The sequence below is a fragment of the Chelmon rostratus genome, chromosome 3 (genome assembly GCF_017976325.1).
Source record: "Chelmon rostratus isolate fCheRos1 chromosome 3, fCheRos1.pri, whole genome shotgun sequence".
Taxonomy (NCBI): Eukaryota; Metazoa; Chordata; class Actinopteri; order Chaetodontiformes; family Chaetodontidae; genus Chelmon; species Chelmon rostratus.
Window position 1 is genome coordinate 10,167,438 of NC_055660.1, and position 24,505 is coordinate 10,191,942.

The 24,505-nt window shown below is 39.8% G+C and overlaps 1 protein-coding gene across 1 annotated transcript; it reads left to right on the forward strand.

Annotated features, from left to right (window-relative positions):
* Positions 1-188: 188 nt before the first annotated feature.
* ero1b (endoplasmic reticulum oxidoreductase 1 beta) lies at positions 189-21,056 on the forward strand. The gene is made up of 16 exons (XM_041933358.1): positions 189-653; positions 3,638-3,757; positions 5,745-5,828; positions 6,244-6,285; positions 8,602-8,684; positions 9,623-9,696; positions 10,102-10,222; positions 10,900-10,946; positions 12,077-12,088; positions 12,191-12,217; positions 13,223-13,315; positions 13,508-13,754; positions 14,662-14,731; positions 15,292-15,378; positions 15,750-15,883; positions 17,037-21,056. The coding sequence occupies exons 1-16, from the start codon at positions 489-491 to the stop codon at positions 17,095-17,097; spliced, it is 1,467 nt and encodes a 488-aa protein (XP_041789292.1). The 5' UTR covers positions 189-488; the 3' UTR covers positions 17,098-21,056.
* The last annotated feature ends 3,449 nt before the right edge of the window (positions 21,057-24,505 follow it).

Consider the following 24,505-nt stretch of genomic DNA (forward strand, 5'->3'; position numbering starts at 1 on the left):
AATAAATATAATGGAGTAAAATGTACATTTCCCTTTGAAACTTTGTAGAATGAAAGGATAATAAGATAAAAAAGTACTCAAGTAAAATTACCTCCTCACTGTGCTTAAATTTGGTACACACTCTCTTTTATGTTGAAAGTGTAACCGGAAGTAAACTAATTTCTGTTTTGCTAACTTGGTATTGTAGGGGGAGGCTGGTGGACAAAACTTCCAGATTCATATCCCGTCGTTAAACAATGACCCCGGTTCTGTTGGGGAATTAGAGGTCTAAATGTCCGTGTGAGGGTTTTCAGACATCGGGCTGCTCAGTACACCGACCCGCTGTGATTTTTACTGTCTCTGTTAGCTTGCGGATGCTAACATCAGCTAGCCTGAAGCTACCGTTGCTACCAACTCGCCACTCAGGAGGACGAGCTGAGCTGACAGAAGTCGTACTGTTTCTCATTGGTTTTCATTTTCCCACCGGGGCACCGTCAGCACTGTGAGCGATGTGGAAAGTAACTTTACAAGCGTTTGGTGTTCTGCTGCTTGCCTGGTTCCTCGGGAACTTTGTTCTGGGTTGGTTTCAACAAAACAACGTACGACCCCAAACGCAGCACAGCGAGCATCCGAGCAGAGCTGTAGACAGCCAAGACCAGAGCTGCTTCTGCCATGTAAGTTACCTCCACACAGTGCTTGTGTAACGTTGAAGTCAAAACGATGTTATTACGGGTTTTTGCCATTCTGTGCAAAGCTTTAAACGTGGCAATACGACATGACGCCAGCCACCATTCAGGAAATCTTCTAGCATTTTCTACTGTCATCTTAATTTGACGTCACCGTGCGTGCGTGCGTGTGTGTGTGTGATGATAGCTAGCTGCAACACTGCTTCTGTGTGTGAAAGTCGCATTACTACTCTTTGATAATCTTTGCTTTTTGGTTTAAAATTAAAGTTGGTCTTTATTTGTATCCGAAAAACGGCCAACATTGTAGGTGAATAGCTAAATACCAAATGTTGTCGTTGTTGTTTAAGTTCGATGTAACTCATGAAAACCGTTTAGATTTTTCTTATTATTTTTCTTATTATCTTATTAGATGCTATTTGGTGGTATAAGGTATGTTATAAGATGGTAGTCTTTTTGAAATTCATCCCACATTTTTCATGAATTTAAAACATCTCACATTTTATTGTTGGTCTCTGGAACTAATTTCCATCTCCACAAATTCATATTTTCGTCCTTTCGAGGCTTAGTGTAACAGTAAAAGCAGCGGGGCCGACGACTACGACAAATAATAAATATCCAAAATTACACGTCTTGAACCCAAACTCCTGTTATTTCCACTAAGTAGAAAAGCGTGGTGTACTGTGATTGGCTGTCGCAGAGCTCCCGCGTCTCTTCGTCTCATGGGGGTTGTAGTCTTTTCCGCCACGTCCAACAAGCGCTCCTATCACCATCAGACCTGGAAGAGGACTACAAAGTGGGAGTTGTCGATAGAGGGGCGGGGTTTCGTTTGACAGTGTTTGGAGGCGGTCCCCGGGCGCGCATGGGACTGCAGGTCTGTAGTGACAGCTCAACCCACAGGCAGAGCCGCTGCTGTGACATATGGACACCAAGTTTACTGAAGAGGAAGTTTTAATTTGAAGGAAGTTATACAAAAATAAGAACTAGGAACCAACATCAATATGCTGAGAGTAATTTGCCTCTTTCTGCCTTTCCTGGCTCTCGGTGGACTGCTACACTCAGAGGTCAGCTGAGGTTTGCTTTATGTGACTTGTTTTATACCATACTGAGACTTTCCAGGTGCTTTTCTGTATGTGGGGAGCAGGAGATGAAATTCTAACTTACTGTAATACCAGACAAATGCTGGCTCCATTCTTGGTTTTATCTTAGTTTGACATTTCTTTTTGTCTGATAATTTTGTTTGGACAAAGTACTTTAGTTTACAGGTCTCTTTTCTTTTTGAAGAACTTCCTTGGTAATTGCCTGAAAAGAGCAATGTAATTTGACACTTATTATTGGTAAAATTGGAACTTCTTTAAAATAGAAGTTTAATTTAAAGCCAGCTCAATATTAATTCACTGTTAATTTACTGTTGTTAGTGGAATCTTCAGTCGTCACATATGTTGAATTGAACGTTTGCCTGTTGACTAATTTTACATTTTTCCGTGTTCGGTTGGCCTGCTGTTGACGATGAATTGAAAGTGTACCAACTAAACACTGTCTATTTCCTTTGTGATGTGTACAAATTGCCCATTTCTTTCCCATAATTGGGAAGTTACAGACCTGTCAGTGTTTAAACAACAACTTGGATATGGAATTGGCTCAACAACAATAACCACCCATAGTTGTGTTACAGAACTCTAGGTTTTTGATTGTCTTACTCTCCAGGCAGCGACTGGTCTGCATTAAAAATGTTTGTTGGCAATTTGAATATACTGAGTGAGCACATGAAAAAAGCCTGATATGGTCGTTTGTCGTTGATGATCCAGTGTTTTGTCTTGATGGAGAGCAGCGTATCTGTTTCAATGCAAATAACAAGCAAAGGAGGCACGCAGGATAACAAAGCTTTGAATAGACTTTGAATTACAACTTACTAATACAAAAGGTGTTGTGTTGTACGCTGTTTGTTCAAGGAAAGTTTTAATATATTTTCTTAAGAGCTGAAACGATCAGCTAAAACTCTAGCTGGTCCTCATTGTCTTCTGTGACAGCAAACTGAATATCTTTGGGTTTTCCACTGTTTGTTTTAGTACGTCAACTAGGGCTGTAGAATATTTTGATGACCTGTTTTCTCACATTTTATAGACTAAATGAATCTGTGAGAGAATAATTGGCAGTTTCATTGATAATGAAAATAGTCGTCAGTTGTGGCTTCACTTATTTTTGTGCTCTGACAAACACAATAGGGAGCTGACCAGACACTTGACTCTGTTTTTTTAGCCAGTGTGCAGTGGATTAAGACTCCAGGTGGTGGTTCGTTCCCTGCCACTGTGGCAGGTACAGTTAATTAATAAGCCAGTCCAAGGCCTCCTCACTAGAAAGATATTCAGTTTACAACGATATAAAACATTAAAAAAGCAGAAAACGAACAGTAAAAAAAATACATGTACAGTGTTTTATATGACGTATACATTATTGAATAGTTGAACCTAGTGTTTACTATAACTTAATCAACCTGATGCTGGCAATGCAGCCCAACGGTAGACAGCAGTAAATGAGGTGTGTCTTCCTCGAAAGTTTCAATGATACAACTGTAGAATCCAGGTGTGATTAGAGAACAGTCAGCACAGACTTTGGTTTCAACATTTCATATCTTGCAACAGGTGATTATTTTCAAAACCAAGCATCAGATCAAAAAAAAAAAAAAACTTAGGTCAGGGGTCAGGTATGGATGAAAATTCCAGCAGCTGTTAAATGTGTGAATGAAACACTGAAGCAGCTGCAGAAAATCAAATTGAAGAAAAATGTGACTTATTCTGAAAACTATTACTGGTTACTGTAAGTAAATCCATTTTAATTTGGTTCTTGTTCTGTTGTCAGTTGTTTTGAAGATTATGTGACAGAAGTTTCATCATGTGAGATTTAAAAGTTTGTTTCTAGTGGTAATAAAAGTAATTGTTAATAGTAAAACCCTGTTTGTCTCTGCTCTGCTTTAGCTCACAGGAGTCCTGGACGACTGCTTCTGTGACGTCGAAAGCATCGACGTCTTCAACAACTTCAAGATTTACCCTCGAATCAAGAGGCTGACAGAGAAAGACTACTTCAGATACTACAGAGTAAGAAGTGCTGCTTCACTGTAAACACAACATGACTCACCTGACCTACAGTATGAATTACCTTCCAGACCTTTATATGACAAAACGGTGAAAATCAGATTTATGAAGTCAATACTACTAAAATTGTGGGGGAAAAACAGTTTTTAGAGTTCCACTTTCAGAGTGAACACCAATCAATTAGGTGCTCATTTGCATATGTCCCCTTTTTTATTCACAGAGACAGAGGGTGTGTTCGGTTAGCAGGGCTTGTTGTTTAACTGCAGTGATCAGTTTCTTCTTGTAGCGAGAAAATTTGGATATGTGGGGGCAAAATTCAGTTCATTTACTTCTTCAAAAATGTGTTATTTTTTGCAGAAAGTCTCTTAAAATGACGTTCCTTCACTGTCAAGTTCCCTGCTGTCTTTTAACAACTTTAAATTTTCACATATTTGACCTCATGGATGACAACATTTATGTCCTTCAGTTTGCCTGACGCAGAGTTACGTAGGTAGTCACAGTGACGGTGGCTACTGCAGTAAAGAGCACTTTGGAAAGGGCACTCCCTGATATTCAGGTTCATGCAAAAAAACCTGTCTGTGTAGATGCTTTGATGTGTGCCTGCTGTAGCTGGAGAAAGCAGATGCCGGGTAAAACAGATTTTAGCATTTAGTCACATTGAGCTGTTGTTTGTCGAGAGTGGCTGTCACACAGCAGGAAACACTCATGTGCTCATGAAATATTGTGAAATACTTAAACAATTGCAACTGTAGTCCATGAACAGATGCAGTGAGCGGAAGATGTTTTCAGCGACTATTTTAACTACTGCGTTAAAAATGTATTTTCTGTTTTTTGTTTAAGTCATAGTCCAGTGTTAATCCGTTTGGGCGAGGCACTCAACCGTAATGAGGAGTGTTTGTGCATCAATATCAATATTAATCAATGTTGCATGTAGTTGGATATGTCCACAACATCAATGAGAAAGTGGAAAACAAAATACAGACAAACAGAAAAGAGTGAGTATGAAACAGTTACACTGCGTGATGCCCCCTCCCCCCCGACTCGCGGGCTGTGAAAGGGGCATCTTTCAAAGGCTCAGTTGTTCACAAGCAAGGATGGGGCGAGGTTCACCACTTTGTGAACACATGATTGTACAAAGGATGTTATTGCATGGGCTCAGGAACACTTCAGAAAACTGTTGTCAGTCAACACAGTTTGTTTGGAAATGACTGATTCTATTTTTACTTACGTTTGACACAGAGCCCCGACTTTTACAATCAGGGTTATCGCAAGCAGCAGACCCCTGTGGGCCTACATTAACATTTGATTTTGATTGACACTGTTATTGTCATTCCCACATGAAAACCTTGGGAAAGAATAATCTACTTTCCTCTTGATCAGACTATAAGCCCCAGGAGTGTGACTTTTAAACAGGTAATATGAACATGGCTGTTGAAACTGTGGAAGCCATTGCAGCCCTCCTCACGCACTGTAGTTGGCAATATAATGGTGGGTGTTTTCTTTACTTGAAATGTTCAGAAATTAGTCTAAATTATAGGCTACACAGCGCATGAATCATTCCAAGTGACTTCCAAATGTTACTAGGCGATTTGCCTGGATTGTTTTTGCGCTGTTCCATCACAAGCATTCATGGTGAGAACGCCTGTCAATCAAATGTACATCAAACCTTGGAGTGCTCTACCTGATTGTCTGATTATTCTTACTGCTCTTCGCGCTGAGATGAGCCATTATTTCGTTTGTTTTAGTTTCATTTCGTGTGATGTTCAACTTGGTAGTGTCTTGTTTGTAAATGAGACTATGAATCTAATGAAAGAAAAGTCATGATGATCATTTTAGTAGTAATGAGGTGACACCAACAAAGATGGTGAAGTTAGTTTAGTTGAGCCTGACTGTAAGTTATAATGGATTTAAATTTAAACTCAACTGTGATAACTAAAATCTCTCAACGGTGACGACTCCACTCACATATTTTTTTCTGTCTTTTCTCCAGGTGAATTTGAAGCGGCCGTGTCCCTTCTGGCCTGACGATGGACATTGTGCCATCAAAGACTGCCATGTGGAGCCCTGCCCAGAGGTGAGAGGTCAACCGCACCCACACCTGCTTAATAATCAAAATAATACATCTTACTTATGGAGTACTTTTCTGGATACTCAGAGATGTTCTAATGCAAATCAGTTATGCCAGTAAAACCCATAGTGAACTAAAAAAACAATACAAGGGAAGACTGTGACTTTAACACCTGTCTGCTCCTCCTGACTGATGTTAAGTAAGGATGGATTTTACTCTATTACCCTGCACTTTAACTGTGACTGACTTTAGTTCAACACTAGTTGAACAAAATGTACTCATTTTAAAACACAGATTAACTCACTGAAATAGTTTTTATACTGTTTTCAGATGGATGATTTAGGGTTCTTTTATTTTGCTGTTTAGAGGAAACTTTTGTCTGTTTGTTTGCTTGTTCATTAATCTCTGTTGTATTCTGCAGAGTAAGATCCCGGTGGGCATTAAGTCTGGGAACTACAACAAGGTGAGACTGGAGAAGGTGAATGTTGGGTTTGACATCACTTCCAACATTTTTCTTTGTTTTCTCAGCTAAAAACACAACGCAGGTGATTATAAAAATGTACATGTGTTCAATATTAACCATCAGTCCAGGCATTATATACCCACTACCCATAATGCTTTGTGTCATGTGCCATTTTCAGATGACAATCAGTGTAAATATACATGTCAATAGTGTCATAAAGTTGTATTTTGTTATCATATTTATTACTGCGTCAGTAGGTCTGGGTATTGCTTGAAAACTAGTGTCAATGTTTTGCATAAATGTCAATACTGATACCAAAAAGATATTTTTTCAGTGTCTTACTTTGAGTAATATAAAGAGTTTCCATGAAACCCTCCAATTAATAAAAGTAGCCAAAGTAACAACAGGAACTTTGTCTTAATTTGTCCAAATTTAGATAGAAATCAGGAAGTAAAGAATATGTCAACAAGATTATGAATCTAACCAGACTTTCAGTACAGTCTTTCATCATCTGTCAGAGACATTTTGGGGGGGATCAACAAAGCTGGAGATGGTAACGCTGGATTCAACCAAAAAATCCCATCCCCTCCCTTCAACGACTCCATAGTCACATAAACACAAGCGAAATAGCCGTCATGGGGTTTGTAGTGGAGAGCAGACCATCACTGTCATCGCTAACCGTGTCCAACTCTCTGATGCCTCATTCGCATGTAAAGCTTTGATATCTGTTCCAGCCTAATGCAAAGTTAAAGCATCATTCTGATGTTAGTCAGCAAATCCTATTAAAGTATCCAAACCAAGAACATGTTAGTCCACACACCACATGTGTTCTGTTTCAGTAGTTTCCTGAAGTAGTATTTATGTTGGGGACTATTTTCAGCTGCGGATTAATCCACATTTGGTGCTCTGGTGAGTGTTTGTGGCCGCAGGACGGTGTATGTGGTGTTGAAATAAACTACAGGTTGTGTGCTCATGATAATGAAGTAACATGTCAGCCAGTGAAACAGTGTGCCTCATTTTTGATCAGGCTGTGATACACGCACTGTTGGTTTTAAAATACAGCGTAGAGCATCATCAGACGTCTTTAATTAAACAGCCGATGAGCTGCAGGCTGTACACACAGCCTCAGATTGATATTAAACCTGACGACAAACTCCACATTTAGTGGGCTTTATGACCTGCTGCATTTGTTCCAGCACTTCTGTCTCATCAGCTGATTTAATAAACACACACACTGTAAACTCTTAGACCACTCAGCTTATCTCCTCTGGTAGTTTCCATGCACAGACTGAGGACTGAATGTTTGCCTGCTGTTGGCCAGCAGTCTGATGTTTGTCATGTGATGAACCAGAAGTGTTTGGACATCTGCACCCGTCTCAATCAAGGTCGAATCTGTTTCACTGACCGTCAGCTGGAACGCTCACTGTTCAGTGGGAAGGAAACGTAAATATGTGCCACCTCAGCTGTGTGTGAGGAAAGTCTCAGACTGCAGGAGTAAACAAATTCTGACCAGCACATCTGCAACTAGACAGGTTAGTCGTGTTGTAAGCATGCAGCTTAAAATGATTACCTGAAATCTGTATTTTGAGTATCAAACACTCAACCAGTAGGCTTGAAAAGTGTTTGAAGTTTGTAGTTTCCTTGCTGGGACATGGATTGACAGTGATTGCAATGGAATACAGAGATTTTAAGATTTTAAGAAGAAAAAATATCAAATTGTACATGAACATTGTCAAACACTCCTGCAGCATACTTCTTCACTCACATTTTCACCAAAGTTTGTCTGATTCTGACTATAAAAATGTGGCTAAATACACTTCAGCTGTGGCAAAGCTCACATATCACATGATCCTATTGAGCTCTTTGATTGGCCAAATTTGCCATCATCTCTAAAGCTATCTAATTAACACGTTATATCTTGTTAAGTTGTACCAAACCAAAGTGTAAAAGAATGTTTTTGCAACCGGGGTAGGAGGAGCTGGGATGTGGATTTTGTTACCTTTGGACAGACACAGGCTGCGCTAACCAGCTGCTGGTTATAGCTTCATGTTGAACAGACAGAAAACAGTAACTAGTTATTTCAGTAGATTAGAGGTGTGATTCAAAGGAGGTTTGATGTTAAAGACAAAAATATTTTTAAGCGGGAATTTAAAGTGGAGAAAAATATTTCAGGTGCGTAGATCAAAGTATTAATACTGTATTAGCGTAACCTCTAATATTCCTTTTACTAACAGTCTCTCGCTTTCTCCCCACCTTTGTCTCTCTCTCTGCTCTGTGTGTCTCTGTCTCACTCTCTCTCTCTCGGCCTCTCCCCAGTACTCCCAGGCAGTGAATACGATCTCAGACATGACAGAGTGTGAACAGGCCAAAGAACTGGGCGCCATCAACAGCACCTTGAGGTGACACACAGTCGTCCTGCTCTGTGTTTTATCTGCCCGCTGCAGACACTTTCACTCTGTCAACTCAAAATGCAAAGCAGCTGATAGTAACCAGTGAAACATTTACCAGCGTCTGACTGGCAGCTGCTGGCAGTTTCCCACCGTGCACGGCGAACAGCAGGCTGACCTTCCCTGCATGCCTGTCGTGGAAAATGTGGAGGGACAGCATGATTAGAAAATCTGATAGAGGAAAATTCAAACCACAGAAACCTTTTACTGTAACACTCTTTATATAAAAAAAACCTGTTCAGCTCGCTCGACTCAAAAGTTTAAAAAAGACCTCAGGATGAACAAACCAGGAAGAGAAAACAGACGAGAGCATACCTGTGGTGCCCTGAAGTTTGATAAAATAGACCAAAGTTCAGATTTAAGTCTTGAATCCAGTTATTATTATTGTATTACTATTCTCCCCATATTTGAATTATTTTCTGTAAGTTCTTTGTGTTTGTGGTCTTCATAGTTTCAAACATTTGTAGCAGGTGTTGATCACAAACTGATCCCCGTTGTCTTCTCAGGGCTCTTACGTTAAGCTGACCTCTTTAGCTCGCGTGAGCTAAGCTCCATATCACGCTGAGTTACTACAGCAGGCAAAATCAGCCGTCACAGACTAAACCGCTAACCTGCTGCAGCTTTGATATCAGAAGGATTTGATGTTTAATCCTTCTCTTAACTATTAATTTGTTGTATTCTTATTCTAGTGATTTAGATTTTGATGTCTGATGACGATGTTAGTCAGAATGGAGCTGATTATTGATTAATGTTGCAAACAATGAAAGAAAGTGAGAATTTTTTTTTCACTGAAAAATTTGTCATAGGACTTAAAGTTTGTGTTTTTAAAATGTCAAGGTATTCATGTCACCATATTCCTATAGCTTATTCTTTCTTACTTCCTGTTTCAGTAACCAGAGTAAAGAGGCATTCGCTGACTGGGCGAGACACGACGATGCTCAGGATCACTTCTGTGAGCTGGATGGTGAGGAATTACTCTGTCCGTCCAACACTCTGATCTACAGCAAAACATGTGACCTGCTGCCCACACCGCCATGAAATGTATCGTGTTCTCGACCCCTCCTGACTTTTGATGAAACACCACCAACATGGAAATATCAAAATCTAGGGGGAAAATCCTGTCACTGAACACTTCCTTAGATGATAATGACCTCAGGGCCTTTCTTCTAGCGCCACCCACAGGAAAACACTTTTCCACATTTTTAGCTCCATGGCTTGTGAGACTGCATTATTATCAGGATCATGTTCATGTTGGTGGAGCCAGACACAAATTCACACATCACAACATGCTCGCTTACATGTGACAATTCCATTCATTGTGCATGTGTGTGTGTGTGTGTGTCTGTGTGTGTGTCTGTGTGTGTGTTAGATGAAACCTCTCCAGATGCAGAGTATGTGGATCTACTGCTGAATCCAGAGCGATTCACTGGATACAAGGGTCCTTCAGCCTGGAGAGTCTGGAACAGCATCTACGAGGAAAACTGCTTCAAGTGAGACACAAACATATATATATATATATCCCTCTACTGCCACAGACAGTACAAACAAACCGGGTAATGGTTTATTGGTATTATTCAGGTAATATTCGATTCTCATGTTGTTCTTGTTCCAAAAATGTAAGAAGAAAACGTGTTTTAGAATTTCTGACAGTGTTTGACAAAGCATATTTTTCTTTATATTCGTCAGACAGTTTTCTGTCATTTTTAAAGATAAATAGATTAAATGTGAGAAAACAATATTTCCTTTATTATTTATTATGAATGTTTTTATTGTTTAATTGTTTTCACTGTGTACAAAATACTACTACAACCCAAATGATAAAGAAAAAGGCACAGTCTGTGTATTTTTAGATATATTTGTTTTCAGAATTAAATTGGTAATAATCTTCATCTGCATGAGGATATCTGATCCTAAAGAACTGTCCAAATTATGTTATTCTGAATGTTGGTTAGAGAGAGTGTTTTTACTGAGCTTCTGCAAACTGACACAATACTGAGTTTTATTCTTTATGTTCAAACAAACGAGAGACAGCTAAAATAGTATTCTTCCACAAATTAAAAAACAGGAAATGAAATGCTAAATTTAAAGTTCAGCCTCCGGCCAGTTTGACTTTTAAGCTTGTGCTGACTATTGATTGATCGTTAATAAAAATGTCTTTGTTTGGCAGGCCCAGATCAGTGTACCGACCTCTGAACCCTCTGGCTCCGAGCAGAGGTGAGTCTAAGAAAATCAATAACTGCTTAGTTTACAGCTTCATCAGCTGCAGTTTCAAGTCAAAGTGGATTAAAAATCAGCCTTTTCTTTTGTGTGTCCTGTGAGTTCTGAAGTACTGAAAGCTGTTATCACACATCTGGTTGGATACCAGATGTGTGATTATTCTTTGATCAGATACTTCCAAATTTAACTGTTTCCAAAATGCACCAGGCTTGTTTAGATGTTCCTTTGCAAACGTCTGATGCTGAATTTTGTGGTGAGGACGTTTCTTCTGATGACTCTTCCACGAAGGTGATATTTGTGCAGGTGTTGCTGCACAGTAGAACAGTGTTCCACCACTTCAGAATCTACTGAATCCTCCTGAAGGTGTTTTGGAGTCAAACAGGGGTTTCGATTTATCTTTTTAACAATCCTACGAGCAGTTCTCTCAGAAAGCTTTCTTGGTCTTCCAGACCTCAGCTGTACTTCCACTGTTCCTGATAACTAGCATTTCTTAATTACATTACAAACTGAGGAAACAACTTCCTGAAAATGTTTTGCTGTCTTCTTATAGCCTTGTCCTGCTTTGTGGGCATCAATTATTTTAATTTTCAGAGTGCTAGGCAGCTGCTTAGAGGAGCCCTCGGCTGCTGATTGTTGGGACAAGGGTTGAGGAGTCAAGCCATAGCACTATCAAGCTAATTATGGCCAGAGGGAAAGTTGGGAAAGTTATCTCAGACCTTTTTTTTCACTTTGAAATTGTACAAAGCCAAAAATATCTAATCTTTCTTCAAGTTTTGAAGAAAAATTTTCTCTTCTAACGTTATGCCTTTTGCCGATCAGTCCATCTTCTACTCACTTAACTATTCACAGTAACAGAAAGTTTAACCACATCACATCCAGCACTTCTCAAAGCTTATTCCCCTATTATGTCCTTCCTCTGTCCCCGACAGACAAACCCCTCAATATGACGTAGATGATACTGTATTTTAATCTACCCCAGATTAGCAGAAACAACTCAAATGAATTTGCATTTTGTCACAAGTGTGTTTATCTGTGGGTGTTTGTGATGTTTGGGAGGTGTGTGTTTGTACTTGTTAATAGACCAGATCTAACAAAGCTCTGTTGTCTCTCTGTCTTTGTGTGTTCAGGAGATGACGATGGTGAGTAAAACTAAACTGTCTTCACATATTATTCACAAATTATTTTTAGCTGCGTCGTACCAAACTGATAAGATCTTTTCTCTGATGTCGCTCACGTTGCAGGAGAGGGTTTCTACAAATGGCTCGAAGGCGAGTACATCTTCATATTTGTATCTTTTCTTCTCGTGTATTCCTCCAGGGAATATTCTGTACATATCCGTTACCTTTTAGTTAACAAATAACTTTCTACTCCCTTTGTAAGCATGTTGTTCAAGTTGCTTCTTTAGACTGTCTGTTTCCATCTTATTTGGATTCATCTGAAGAAGTAAAACATTAGTTGTCATTCGTCCTCCTGCTGTACATTTCTAAACAACGTCAGACACTTTGAGTCTAACTATCAACCATTTTGTAAATGAAACTACACCTTCTGCTGGAGCACATCTTCAGCAGCCTCGGTCTGCGGAGTCGAGCTGACAGCAGCAGCCTTCTTATCTCCTCGAGTGTTTCTGCAGACAGTCTGCCTGCTGAAAGATGGCACAGTTTGTTGGGTACAAACAGAGCTGTCAGTCATCTGTTGTACAGCCTCATTAAATGACATGTCTAAAGCAAATTCATCCTCAGATAAATCAGACCAGAAGTGAAACTCATGGCACCACAGTTCAGGGCTGTTTCAGCATCTTTCTGCTGCTGCAGAGATCCAAAAATCAACTGTAACACTTCAGATTTTGAGTCACCAGAATCTCCTGATCGCCTGTGTATTTCTAAATCCTGTGGAGGGTTTAGAAATATACAGCTGAGAGTGCAACGGTGCACAGCTTCATAACAAACGGAGGGGTTCATGGAAATATTACAGCTTAAAGGGTAAATTCACCCAAATTGCAAAAAACACCATAAGTCCTTGTGATGTTTGGCATGTGGATGCATTTAAATGTAATTTCATTCAGCTCGGTTTTATTGAGGTGGAGGCAGAAGTGTCAGATATCTTAAAATAGGACAAATAAACCATCTGCCTGAAGAGAAAATCACAGAAGAGAAGAAACAAAATGTATCTTTAGTAATTTAAAGAAAGAAGTACTTCTTATGGATTCTTAAGTTATTTTGCTTTTATTAATAAGACGTCCTTAACTCTACTACTTTGTGTCTCTCTGTCTCCAGGTTTGTGTTTAGAGAAGAGAGTTTTCTACCGACTCATCTCAGGCCTGCACAGCAGCATCAACATCCACCTGTGTGCCGAGTACCTGCTGGATGGTAAGACAAGCTCATTTAATTAAGCTCATTTAGTCTCAAGTCTATGGAGCATAAGACTAGGTATCACTGAGATATGCAGGGTACACTGACTGTATTTGAATTTAGTTTATTTAGTAATTTATTTTACTATTAAAGTTTATTAAATCTCTGAAACAAAGTGGTGAGTGTTGTTGTTGGTGTTTGATTCCTCAGAGGGTTGGGGGAAGTCCGTCTGGGGTCCAAATGTTCAGGAGTTTCGGCAGCGCTTTGACACGGCGGAGACGAAGGGCGAGGGCACGCGGCGGCTGAAGAACCTGTACTTCCTCTACCTGATCGAGCTGCGGGCGCTCTACAAGGTGGCTCCATACTTCGAACGAGCGTTTGTCAACCTGTACACAGGAAACGCTCAGGAGGACGGAGCCACCAAGGACCTGCTGCTGCAGGTCTTCAATGAGATCAAGTAAGAAGGGCGTATTTGTAGTCTTCTGAATCAAAATGTAATCAAACATTCTTTTGTTATTTCTTTTGTTAGTTGACAGTCATTGAATTGATAATTCTGCTCTTTACCTGGTGATGTACATCACGCCGCCGCCAACTCTGCCCTGGGAGGTTTTTTTGTAACCACAGAAGTGTTGTCATTCTGCATGCCTGATAAAACTAATGACTAATTCCAGCTTCTCAAATGTAAATATTTCCCTGTTTTCTTTGTCTTTTATAATAGTTGGACTGTTAATCAGACAAGTCAAGCACTGTGAACCTGAAATTTAAGAACTTTTGGACATTTTCACTGCTTTATGACTTGGTATAGAGACCATAGGTGTAGCCCTAGTAACATGCTTACAGTTAGCATGCTAAGCTGCTACAAAATAGTATTTCATGGTAACTGTAAGCAGGTTAGCCTGCTGTTAGCCTGCTGTTAGCGTGAAGTTTACAGCTGAAACGTATGATTTAAATCTGGCATGTAGTTGAGCCTGAGACGTCATGAGACGTCCTTCCAGATGATAAACCCTGTGGACATTTCCTCTTCTTCCTCCCTCACAATGTGGATTGAATACAGTCAAGTCTTCCTGGGATCAGATCCTGTCACTCACAGTTGAGTTTAGTGTTTGTTTGTTTTTGTCAAACATAGAACATGGACAAAAATAAGGAATCTATTCAGAGATGATCTGTGGGAATAATGTTAAATAAAGTGCTGCCAAAAATGAGACTGAAGCACAACTAATCCGGGGAACTTTGAAGTGATGCCTGCTACTCTGCACAGGTGCATGTCAACACAGAAATGTATGGGAATCATACAGTATATTTGTCACAGGTCATGTGTAAGTTCAGTAGTTATTATAAGACTAACATCTCTTATTGTCTTCCAGAGCTTTCCCGATGCACTTTGATGAGAAGTCCATGTTCGCAGGACACAAAATAGAAGCCAAAACATTAAAGGTGAAAATCTCTAACTGTGACTCATCATCCAGCGTGGAGAGAGACGAGTCTCTTTCAGTGTGTGATGTCCAGCGTTGTTTGTTTTTGTTGTCTTGACAGCAGGTGTGTTAATTTTGTTTGTTTGCTGGCTTTTTAATGAGCAGTGGAGCACAGGAGCCAGAAGGCTGTCAATAGTTTAATCTATTTGTTTGTGTGTTTGTGCAACTCTGTTTTTACAAAACAATCGTGTATTCGTACTCCATAACCTTTAAAAGATACGTATATGTGTGTGTGTATATGTGTATATATATTTACACACACACATATATATACACTTATATATGTATATATATATATACACACACACACACACACACACACACACACACATATATATATCTATATATATATGTGTCCTTATATATATATAAATCAGCAAATCAGTGACACAAGGTTCAACTCTGTTTATCTGTCTTATCACAGTTTCTGCCACATCATATAAGAAGGCTGCTTAACGTTTGGTGTCAAATATTTTTGTGACAACAGAAACTCTGCTCGTCTCGTTCTCTTGAATCTTTCAGGAGGAATTCCGCCTCCACTTTAAAAACATCTCCAGGATCATGGACTGCGTCGGCTGCAGTAAATGTCGACTGTGGGGGAAACTGCAGGTGAGCCGCTTCACTGTGTCCCTGCTCCGTGGACTGCGTTGATGTTCCTTCTTATTTTTATTAACGTCAATCAAAAACAAATCTCATTTACAAGAGAGATGAGGCTGAAGAAGTAAGTCCAGACAGGACAGTAAGCATATTTCCAAAAATGTAAAACTGTTCTTTTGGCAGTTGGCCTGTCTGGATATTTGAGGAAATATGTTGTGAAGATGTTTATAATAATTTAAGAATCAGGTAAAGCTGAAATGTGTGGTCGAGCAGCCAGAAGTAGCTAAAAATGATACATCGGTGCAAAAAACAGATGTGTTCCTACTGAATTTAGAAAAGAACTACTAGAGGTTTCTTACAGTTCTCCTGTGTGTTGTGTGCAGACTCAGGGTCTGGGCACAGCTCTGAAGATCCTCTTCTCTGAGAAGGAGATCCAGAACCTTCCTGAACACAGCCCCTCCAAAGGTTTCCAACTGACCCGACAGGAGATCGTGGCCTTACTGAACGGCTTCGGCAGGTACGTTCACTGCTCACCTGGAGCACACACAGGACAGTGAATATGACAGGCAGACACTGATTAAATTAAACAGCATGAAATTAAAAACCTTTGTTTTAAAATTGAGTAAATTTATCTCGAGCAAGAACGTGGAGTTATTAACTGTCAAATTTAATGAGAATTTTATTGATTTTCTTTTTTACTCCTAAGTGCAGCATAGTAATACAAATTTAATTTGTCAGTTTTTACTTCTTTATTGTAGGTTGACCAAATATTAATTATAACTAAATGCTATAAAATGCTAATCATATGAGTAATGAACTTTGGACTCTGTAATTACAGTGACTGAATAATCATTTATGATGGAACATTATATTGAAAACAGTTGAGGTTAATGTAGGCCTTGTTACACTGGTGGCTGCTGATATTTACATTCTGCTAAAGAAGTTACATTTACTCAAATACACAACGGAAGAATCCCTTAAAAAAGCCAAACAAATCATTGATTGTTTTATTTAAATTTAAACATTTAAATTCAACATTGATGCTGAGTGTCGATTAATTTCAGCTTTTTATAAACAAAATAAAAATATTTACTTGACTTGGTCATATTCTGCTTTTCTGCTTAATGCTTAAAGGCCTTCTGCTTCTGTGAGAGTTACAGCAATGACAGGAGCGCAAAGACACAGTTCAGTCTAATAGCAGCCATCTTGTTATTGATCCCTCCGTTCTTGTCGTTTTAGTCCATGTGCCGAACTAATTTAAAAGAGAAACAAGCGGCTAACACCGTCTCCCTTGTGTGAGGTCTTGATTGGCTGCACAGTCAATCAGTGATAAATCTCAGCGTTTTTATTGGTTCTTCTCACACCCGTGGACTTGTATCCATCCACTTGGGATGGATACAGGTGGGATCAAGAGGAATTATTGTGTGTGGAGCTGTGACCCCCGCCCATTAGGAAAGAAAATACAAAATAGACTCATTTTTTTCAGCTAGTTTGTATCTCTTAAAAGTTGAAGTGATATCAAAATAATTAAAAAGTAAACATTCATGAATTTGCTAATTTTGAGTATTTAATAATAATTTCTGAAGCTTTGTGGCTGGTGGGATGCTGCTGCTGTCTCTGTCATTCATTTGTCTCACTTCTCTATCCCCACCACTCTGTCTCTCTCTCAGGTTGTCCACCAGTATACATCAGCTCCACAACTTCCGCCTGCTGTTGGAGGAGAACAGGTAACAGAAGGTGATGTCTCACCTGGCCAGTAGGTGGGGCCAGCCCACAGAGAACTGAAGTAGTCTAATCCTCGCCCAGACGGACTTTTTCATGGACATCAGGATCAGCAGTGAACGCTCTCTTTTCCCCCAATAATGTCTCTTCTTTCCCTTCTGTACCTCCTCCTCCTCCTCCTCCTCCGTCTGGTAGATCATGAATGTTAACTCTGCTGCCTCCTCTTGCCTTCGTCAGGAAAGTCTCGAGGTTCTGAAACCTTTTTTCTCTGCAGTTAAACTTGTCGCCAGTGACGAACTTTGACTTTTTTTTAAGTTTACCTGTATAATCACAGGTTGGTTGTGACGTTCAACAACCTGAAGGAAAAAATCATAAGTTTGGAAGGAAGCGATGTCACGGACCAAACGGTGACCAGATGCGACCGATGGACGCAGATCAAACTGTGTTCAACAGGAAGTGACTGAGTTTGAGTTAAAGCAGGGGAAACGCTTAAATCACGACAACATTTCTCTCTTTCGCTGCCCCGCCCTCTGCTGACATCACATCCTGTTGGATCTTAGGCTGGTGAACCTGAGTCAGACCTTCACGCTCTTTGAAAGGATGAAGAAATAATTTGTCCTGAGGATGGACTCAGTCGGGACGGACCCTGTTTGCCCAGAAAGACAGGACGCTGCTGCCTGTTTCATTTGGTTCTCTCACCCTCTCCCGTTGTTTTTAGAGAAGTTTGTTTCTTGAAGCTTGAGGATCTGGACCAATCTGCTCGTGTTTACCATCTCAGGCCTAATTTATGTCAGCTCGCTAGAAGGTGTGTGTGTGTACGTTTGTGCGTGCTTGCGTGCGTGTTTGTGTGTGTGCGCACAGGCGTGAGAGAAATTGCCACAAGCCACGTGTTGCTGAATTTTAGCCGGCCCTTTCTCGTCCACCTGTGTCACTTTGAAGGTGACACTGTGCAGGCGTTTCATGTGTCAGATGTCTACTGAGGGTTTCCTCGTGTGGGTTTCAGTGACGGCATGAGGCGGAGCTCTTTGTTAAAAAAAATTCTGTCCAGTCCAGCTGTTCAATATCCAACCTTAAACTAACTTGGACTCAACGCAGACTCAGCTGGGTAAAACGTGTGATTATCAAACTAACTTCAGCTTGCTGTCTGACTTTTTCCTCATATGTCTTGTCCAGTTTTCTATTTTTTCAACATTGCGACGTGCTGCTCAGCTTTTTAGTGCAAAGTGAAGTGTGATTGGTCCATCAGTGTCACCTGCTGAGTTAACTCAGACAGACCCTGACTCATCTCATGAATGTAGTTACTAAATAACAGTTTAAACAGCTCCTCACTCAGTAATGATGTGACCTGTAGTAATAATCTTAATATTACATTTCTTAAAAATGTAATAATTTCTTCTGATGTGAGCGGAGGCGCATCACATCAGTTAACAGCAGAATCTGCATCCACCGAAATCCCCTCAAAGTCCTGATTCCACTGCTGTTCTTTACAAAACAAACGTGTTATTTATGTTGTAAGTTTTACAGTTGAACTGAAACTCTTCAGCTCACTGGACTGAATCCATATCGTGTCATGCACGGTTCTTCAGAATGACTTGAGGCGAGAAGTGGTATCTGAGCCTGCAGCCGCAGAAAGTTTCTCTTCTGAACGTGGATTTCTACACGTAGCTAAAAATGGCTCGTCAGTTGCAGCTTTATCGGCCTCTGTGTGAGTGCAACGACCACTAAAATGTGATGTCAACTTTCTGCACAAATGGTTCCAAAAGCAACACTTTAAAACAACATTGAGAATGAGCTGTGTCAGCTCATCTGTGAACGTTTCTGAAATAGATCTAACCAATTTCACACACAAGAATCTCAAAGCTGCCTCAGAGATTCCTCTCATACACATGACTAAACTGTCTGTCTGTCTGTCTGACTGACTGACTGTCTGTCTGTCTGTCTGTCTGTCTAATTAATTCTTAATTTTTTGCAAAGGAACTGAAAACAGTGTAGCAAGTTGGAACACTTTGGTTGTGTGTGTGTGTGTGTGTGTCTGTCTGTCTGTCTGTCTGTCTGTCTTTGTGTTTGGATAATCAACAGTTGCAGCTATAAGATGATGGACTATGACTTGATTCCATAGTTAAATAACCACAAACTTGATACAGTAGCAGATTTTTGCTCTTTTGCGATAACTGACTAATAATTCTGCTTGTGTGTTTGGACTAATGGGTCGTCTGTCCGTCTGTCTGTCTGTCTGTCTGTCTAGTTGCTGCTGTGTATTTTGTAGAAGTGCCGACTAGTTTTCTCCAGCACTCTTTTTGCTTCAACCGTGTTGTCTTAAAGCACAACTTTAATCAAGACAGATTTATCAGATTTATTTTAAAAGGAAAGTCATTAGGTTATTTTGAGATGATGTTTTGCTTCGGTTTTTTGTTTTGCGCTGTAAATTTCCTCATCAGAGAAAACGGAGGTGTGATGGCACAGAGATGAGAGGATAGTGGACTGTACTAGCAGATCAGCAGGAGGGTGGAGGTTTTACTCCATCTGTCCTGCTCTCATGTCCATTGCTGACTGCTCTGAAGGGAAAATGTGAAGCAGCTCCTGTGGGATCTTTATCGGCCTCTGTGTGTCTAACGAGACATTTAATCTTGAGAGATTAATATTCTGATGTCACCTGTAGGTTTCTGAAGCGCAGGTAGAGCATCAACCACAGCTGGATGCGTTAGGCTGAGACAATTGTCACTCAAACAAAAACAAAAAACGTGGTTATTTCAGCCATCAGTCGTTTTAAGGAACAATAATTCTTTAGATGATAACCTGGAAAGATATGAAGTTTACTATTTACATCTTCAAAATTTGAGTTTCTATTTCAAGACACAAGTTGATGCTTTGTGGCCTGAGTTCAGTAGTTCAGGTGGCTGTGAGAGGAACTGCAGGTTAGGATATTTTCTTTGCTCTCACTCTTCAGCTGTCACTGTTGCAGCTTTGGCACATGTTAATAAAGTTGTATACAGAGACGCTGATGGCCTCAGCAGGTAACCGGACTGGTTTATGAGGCGTTTTTGCAGATTTAGTCAGATTGTGACAGTTAGTCCAGCTGGAAGTTTGTTTTGCTTGTGGACCAAAGAAGTTTAAGTTGCCTACATTTGTTTTCTATATTTTTGTTTGTTTGTGATGCCCGGGAAGCGTTTTTCTTTTACTCAGCAGTAGTTTGGAGACATGATGTTACGATAAGTAATGTTTAAGCTTTTTTCATGGTCATACAGTATGCAGTATGAGGGTTAAGCTGGTATATCACCTCTTTATTTTTAGGTGATTAAAATGTGACATGGCATAAAAATATGATTTAAATAGAAAAATGTAAAGTTTCAATATAAGGGGTAATATTAAAAGTCAAATTTCAGCTTCTGCCTGGTCCTGTCTTATGCTTTAATACCAATTAATTCTTCTTCCTAAGTTTTGTCTCCGAGGCCCTTCTTCTCTTTACAGATCTACAAATATTCTGAAGGTATTGATTAGTAGAGCTTGTTATGGGCTAGTACACTGCCTGGGGAAAAAAAGATCCTGCACATATTTAGGGCTCAGAAGCTCCTGCAGAGTCGCTGTTGTTCAGGTGTTCTTGTATTTATCAGAGCTACAGTAAAGTCTTCTTTGAAATGTTTCAAATCTCCAAATTTAGATTCCAGCAAGACCAACTTTTATCAGGCGATAAATTTAGTTTCTGACTCAGTCCTTCCTGAAGCCCCTTCACAGTAAAAGCCTTCCAGAAGTGCTGCTGTTCTTTATGCCTTTGCTTTGTCTGGTTGAGCTTTGGTTGCATTTGATTGACACTGATCAGTTATTACCCTGATTTACTGCCAGGACAGTTATGTTGAAGAATTCCCATTTTGCAGCCAAAGTGACATCTTCAGTTAAAAAAGAAAAAAGAAAAAAAAAAGAGAAAAGAAACCAAATATTTCTGTCTGTAATTGATAAATTGCCAGGATATACAGCCATTCTATAATCGTGGTGGAGAAAATATTCAATGTAAATTGAATTTAAGTAAATTAATTTCGTTTTGGGGTTTTTTGTTGTCGTTGCTGTTGTTTTCAAATTTGCAGTTATTGAATCTGTGTGTGAATCCTGAACAGAACCACAATGTAAAATGCGTCTGAATTTGGAGAACCTAAACTCCTCCTCGGGTTGATGAAACCATCAAATTTCCAAAACCAAATAAAAAGGACGTGACGGCCCTTCTTTTACTGTGAAGCAGCTGCGCTTACTTGAATCTGATAAACACTCAGTGACAGTGTTGGAGGTCAGAGCAGGTAGGAAGGAGTGAAACAAGCAACAGGAGCTGAAAGATCAAACAGGAAGTTCAGTGAAATATCTGCTGATTCTGGTAAAAGTGAAGTTGTGATCATGATGGTTCAGAAGCTTCTTGAAGAGTAAACAGTTCATCTTTTTGTGTGTGAGTTTGAGACAGATAATTTTTGTTCATGTTTAAGTCACGAGACAGGAAACAGTCACTGTTAATTAGGACAGTTTATAATTATTTTAATGTCACTTTCCAGCCTCCACAGGAGAGTGTGTGTGTGTTTGTGTGTGTGTTTGTGTGTGTGTGATGAGGTGAAATGTGTGCATGCCTTCTTCTGAGCCTTGCATGGCATGTCCTCCAGCAGCTGGACGTCCTGTTCTGTCCACTCGTCAGCCTTAAAACTATCTTGCATTTTTGGAAAAAAAAAGAAAAAAAAAAACAAGGACCCTGCTTCAGATCTTCATGCTTTTCATGTTGAATCAAATCTGTACAGTTTGTAAATGGCAGCACAGGCTGTAGTTTGTTTGTTTTTTTGTTTTGTTTGCTTCCAGATCTCTATGAATATATATAGTTGCACAACATTGATGTGTGTACCTGTTGAGTATTTATTTGAAAAGAGGAATAAATATTTCTGGACATTACTGAAGTCTGGCTCTGGGTTAAAATCTTGATCTGGTCTTCGACTGGTCCTCATCTTTCTGCCTTGGATGTCTTCAACATTTCTGAGAAATATCTGTCTGTGAAAGATAACCCTGTGCAGGTTTTCACCACTGGGGGCGCCGTGGAGCAGCGTCTTCATGAGTGGCTCATAAGACACGTTTTTGTATCTCGGACAGCGTGATTCGCCTTGCTATTGGTTTCACTCAACACGTTTGTCGACCTGAAGGATTCACACAATGTGTTTGGTGAGAAATGAATATAAACAGAGAGCACCTTTAAGTGTAGAGCTGCAGTCAGGATGGGGTTAGCTTAGCTAGGCATAAAGACTGGGAGAGGAGGGGAACAGCTAGCCTAGCTCTGTCCAAAGTTCAAATAGAAGAATCAACAGTTGTGCTAGCTTCTCTGTGAGGCTATACGAAATGCTAGCATGCTGACGACAGTTCTAGCATGCTGGTGTTTAACAGGTATAATGTTGACTATGTTCACTATCTTAGTTTAGCATGTTAGCTTGCTAATATCTGCCTATTTGAGTGCAACTGAGGCTGATGGGAATGTTGTTCTGCAGGTATTTGGCTGCAATTGTCTGTCTGTCCAGCACCTCGGTCCACAGTGAAACATCTCAGCAAACCACCTAGTAGTCAGACAGACAGACAGAGCTATCAGCACTTCAGACTCACAATGTGTTAAATCTGGTTTGTTTTGTTCCATCTCTACCCAAAAGGATTCAAAAAACAGAAGAAATTTCTCATTATAGTGAAGGGATCAAGAAATCAACACGCTTGTTGTGATGACAACCAGAAGCTCATTTTATTGAAGTGTTGCTTTTTGTGTCGATGCGCCACAAACCACAAACACAAAAAAGCTCAACAACAAAACACATGATCTCTGAGCAACTCTGTGGCTGTACAAATAGCTTTGTTAGAAATATAGACTTTAAGCTTTTTTCCTCAGCACAGTTAAAGAAATGTCGACACTGCAAAACAAAAGTCCGCATTCACAAAAATGTGATGATGGGTTGAGTTTAAAATCCGTTTTTGTCAGGTTTCGTCTTTCCAGAGTTTCGGAAGATTTTTAAATAAAAAGAAAAAAAACTTTATTTATCAACACTCACTTATTGTCACAGATGATAAATGTCTTTATCAAAAAAGACATCAAATTTAAACTCAATCCAAGATTAAATGACGTGTTAATACAGTATGTGAATATTTTGAGGTGAACATCAAAACAACACAGAGGTGTTCAACTGTCTGCTTATTGATATTTACAGGATATTGATCATGTTAAATCAAACAGTGCACATGTGCGTTATGATGCATTTGTTTTCCAGCTTTGACAGTTTTGTCTCTTCCAGTCAAAAACCTCCGTAAATGACTCGAGGAGTTTTTCAAAGATTATTCAGGACAGGACATTAAACTGTCTATCAGCTCCGTGTTTGAAACTGTTCACAGGCTGGAGTTTATATAAAAAACTAAACCTTTATTAACCTGTAACATTGTTTGGAAGGGTGGACGCACTCACCACTCAGAAATCTTACAAATGACAGTAACATCTGGAGTGTTTGTTTGCTGTTGTGTCAGCTCTACTCGACGGCCTGAATAATAGTTATTTGTAAAACTCCCCAAATGATCAAGAAACATTCTCTAAAACATTCATCACGGCATCACCTACATACTGTGGCTCTAGAAAACACGGACTTCCTCTGAAGCAGGGCTCCTACACAGCGTTTGTCAGGAAAAACGTCTGGACAACTTGGATGTGGATCCACTTACATGTATTTTTATTGTAGAGAAACATAGTGATCAAAACACTGACTGTTTTATACTTTTTTATTTTCTTCAGATCTGAAATATGGATTATAATCTGTGTAATCCAAAATTAGCATGTTAGCATGCTAACACACTGAACATGATCAAGATTATACCTGCCTGCCATTAGCATGTTAGCATTCTGATTGGGAGCATGCTGTTGCTAGCATTTACCTGAGCAGCGCTGTGTCAAAGTGCAGCTTCACAGAGTTGCTAAAATGGACTGTGGACTTGGGTCTTGGGTCTTTTTTTTTTGTTCCCTTTGTTTGTGTTATTATCTATGAAGCATTTTACTTCCTGAACTGTTCTGGATTCTTGTTTTCAAGAATATAACAGTGGAGGCTCAGCTCATACAGATTTTTCACTAATGCAGTCCACAACCAGGTCATAACCTGGTTAATTTGACACTGACACACCTGAAATTGTGTGCATTTTGTCTTTGTGCAAACCTGAACATGAATGAACTGTATTTATTTACTCTCCAAACCTCAAGGCCTCCATCAGCAAATCAGCATGATTTTCTGTCACTGTGTGTATTTTGATCAATGATCCTAATCCACATGCAACAGAAACACTTTAACAAGCGCTGACCAGCACTGGATCTGTTGTTGGACTGTGACTGTGCACTGGAGCGGCCTGAGAGGCACTGCAGTGACAAAGGCCAAACATTTTAGCA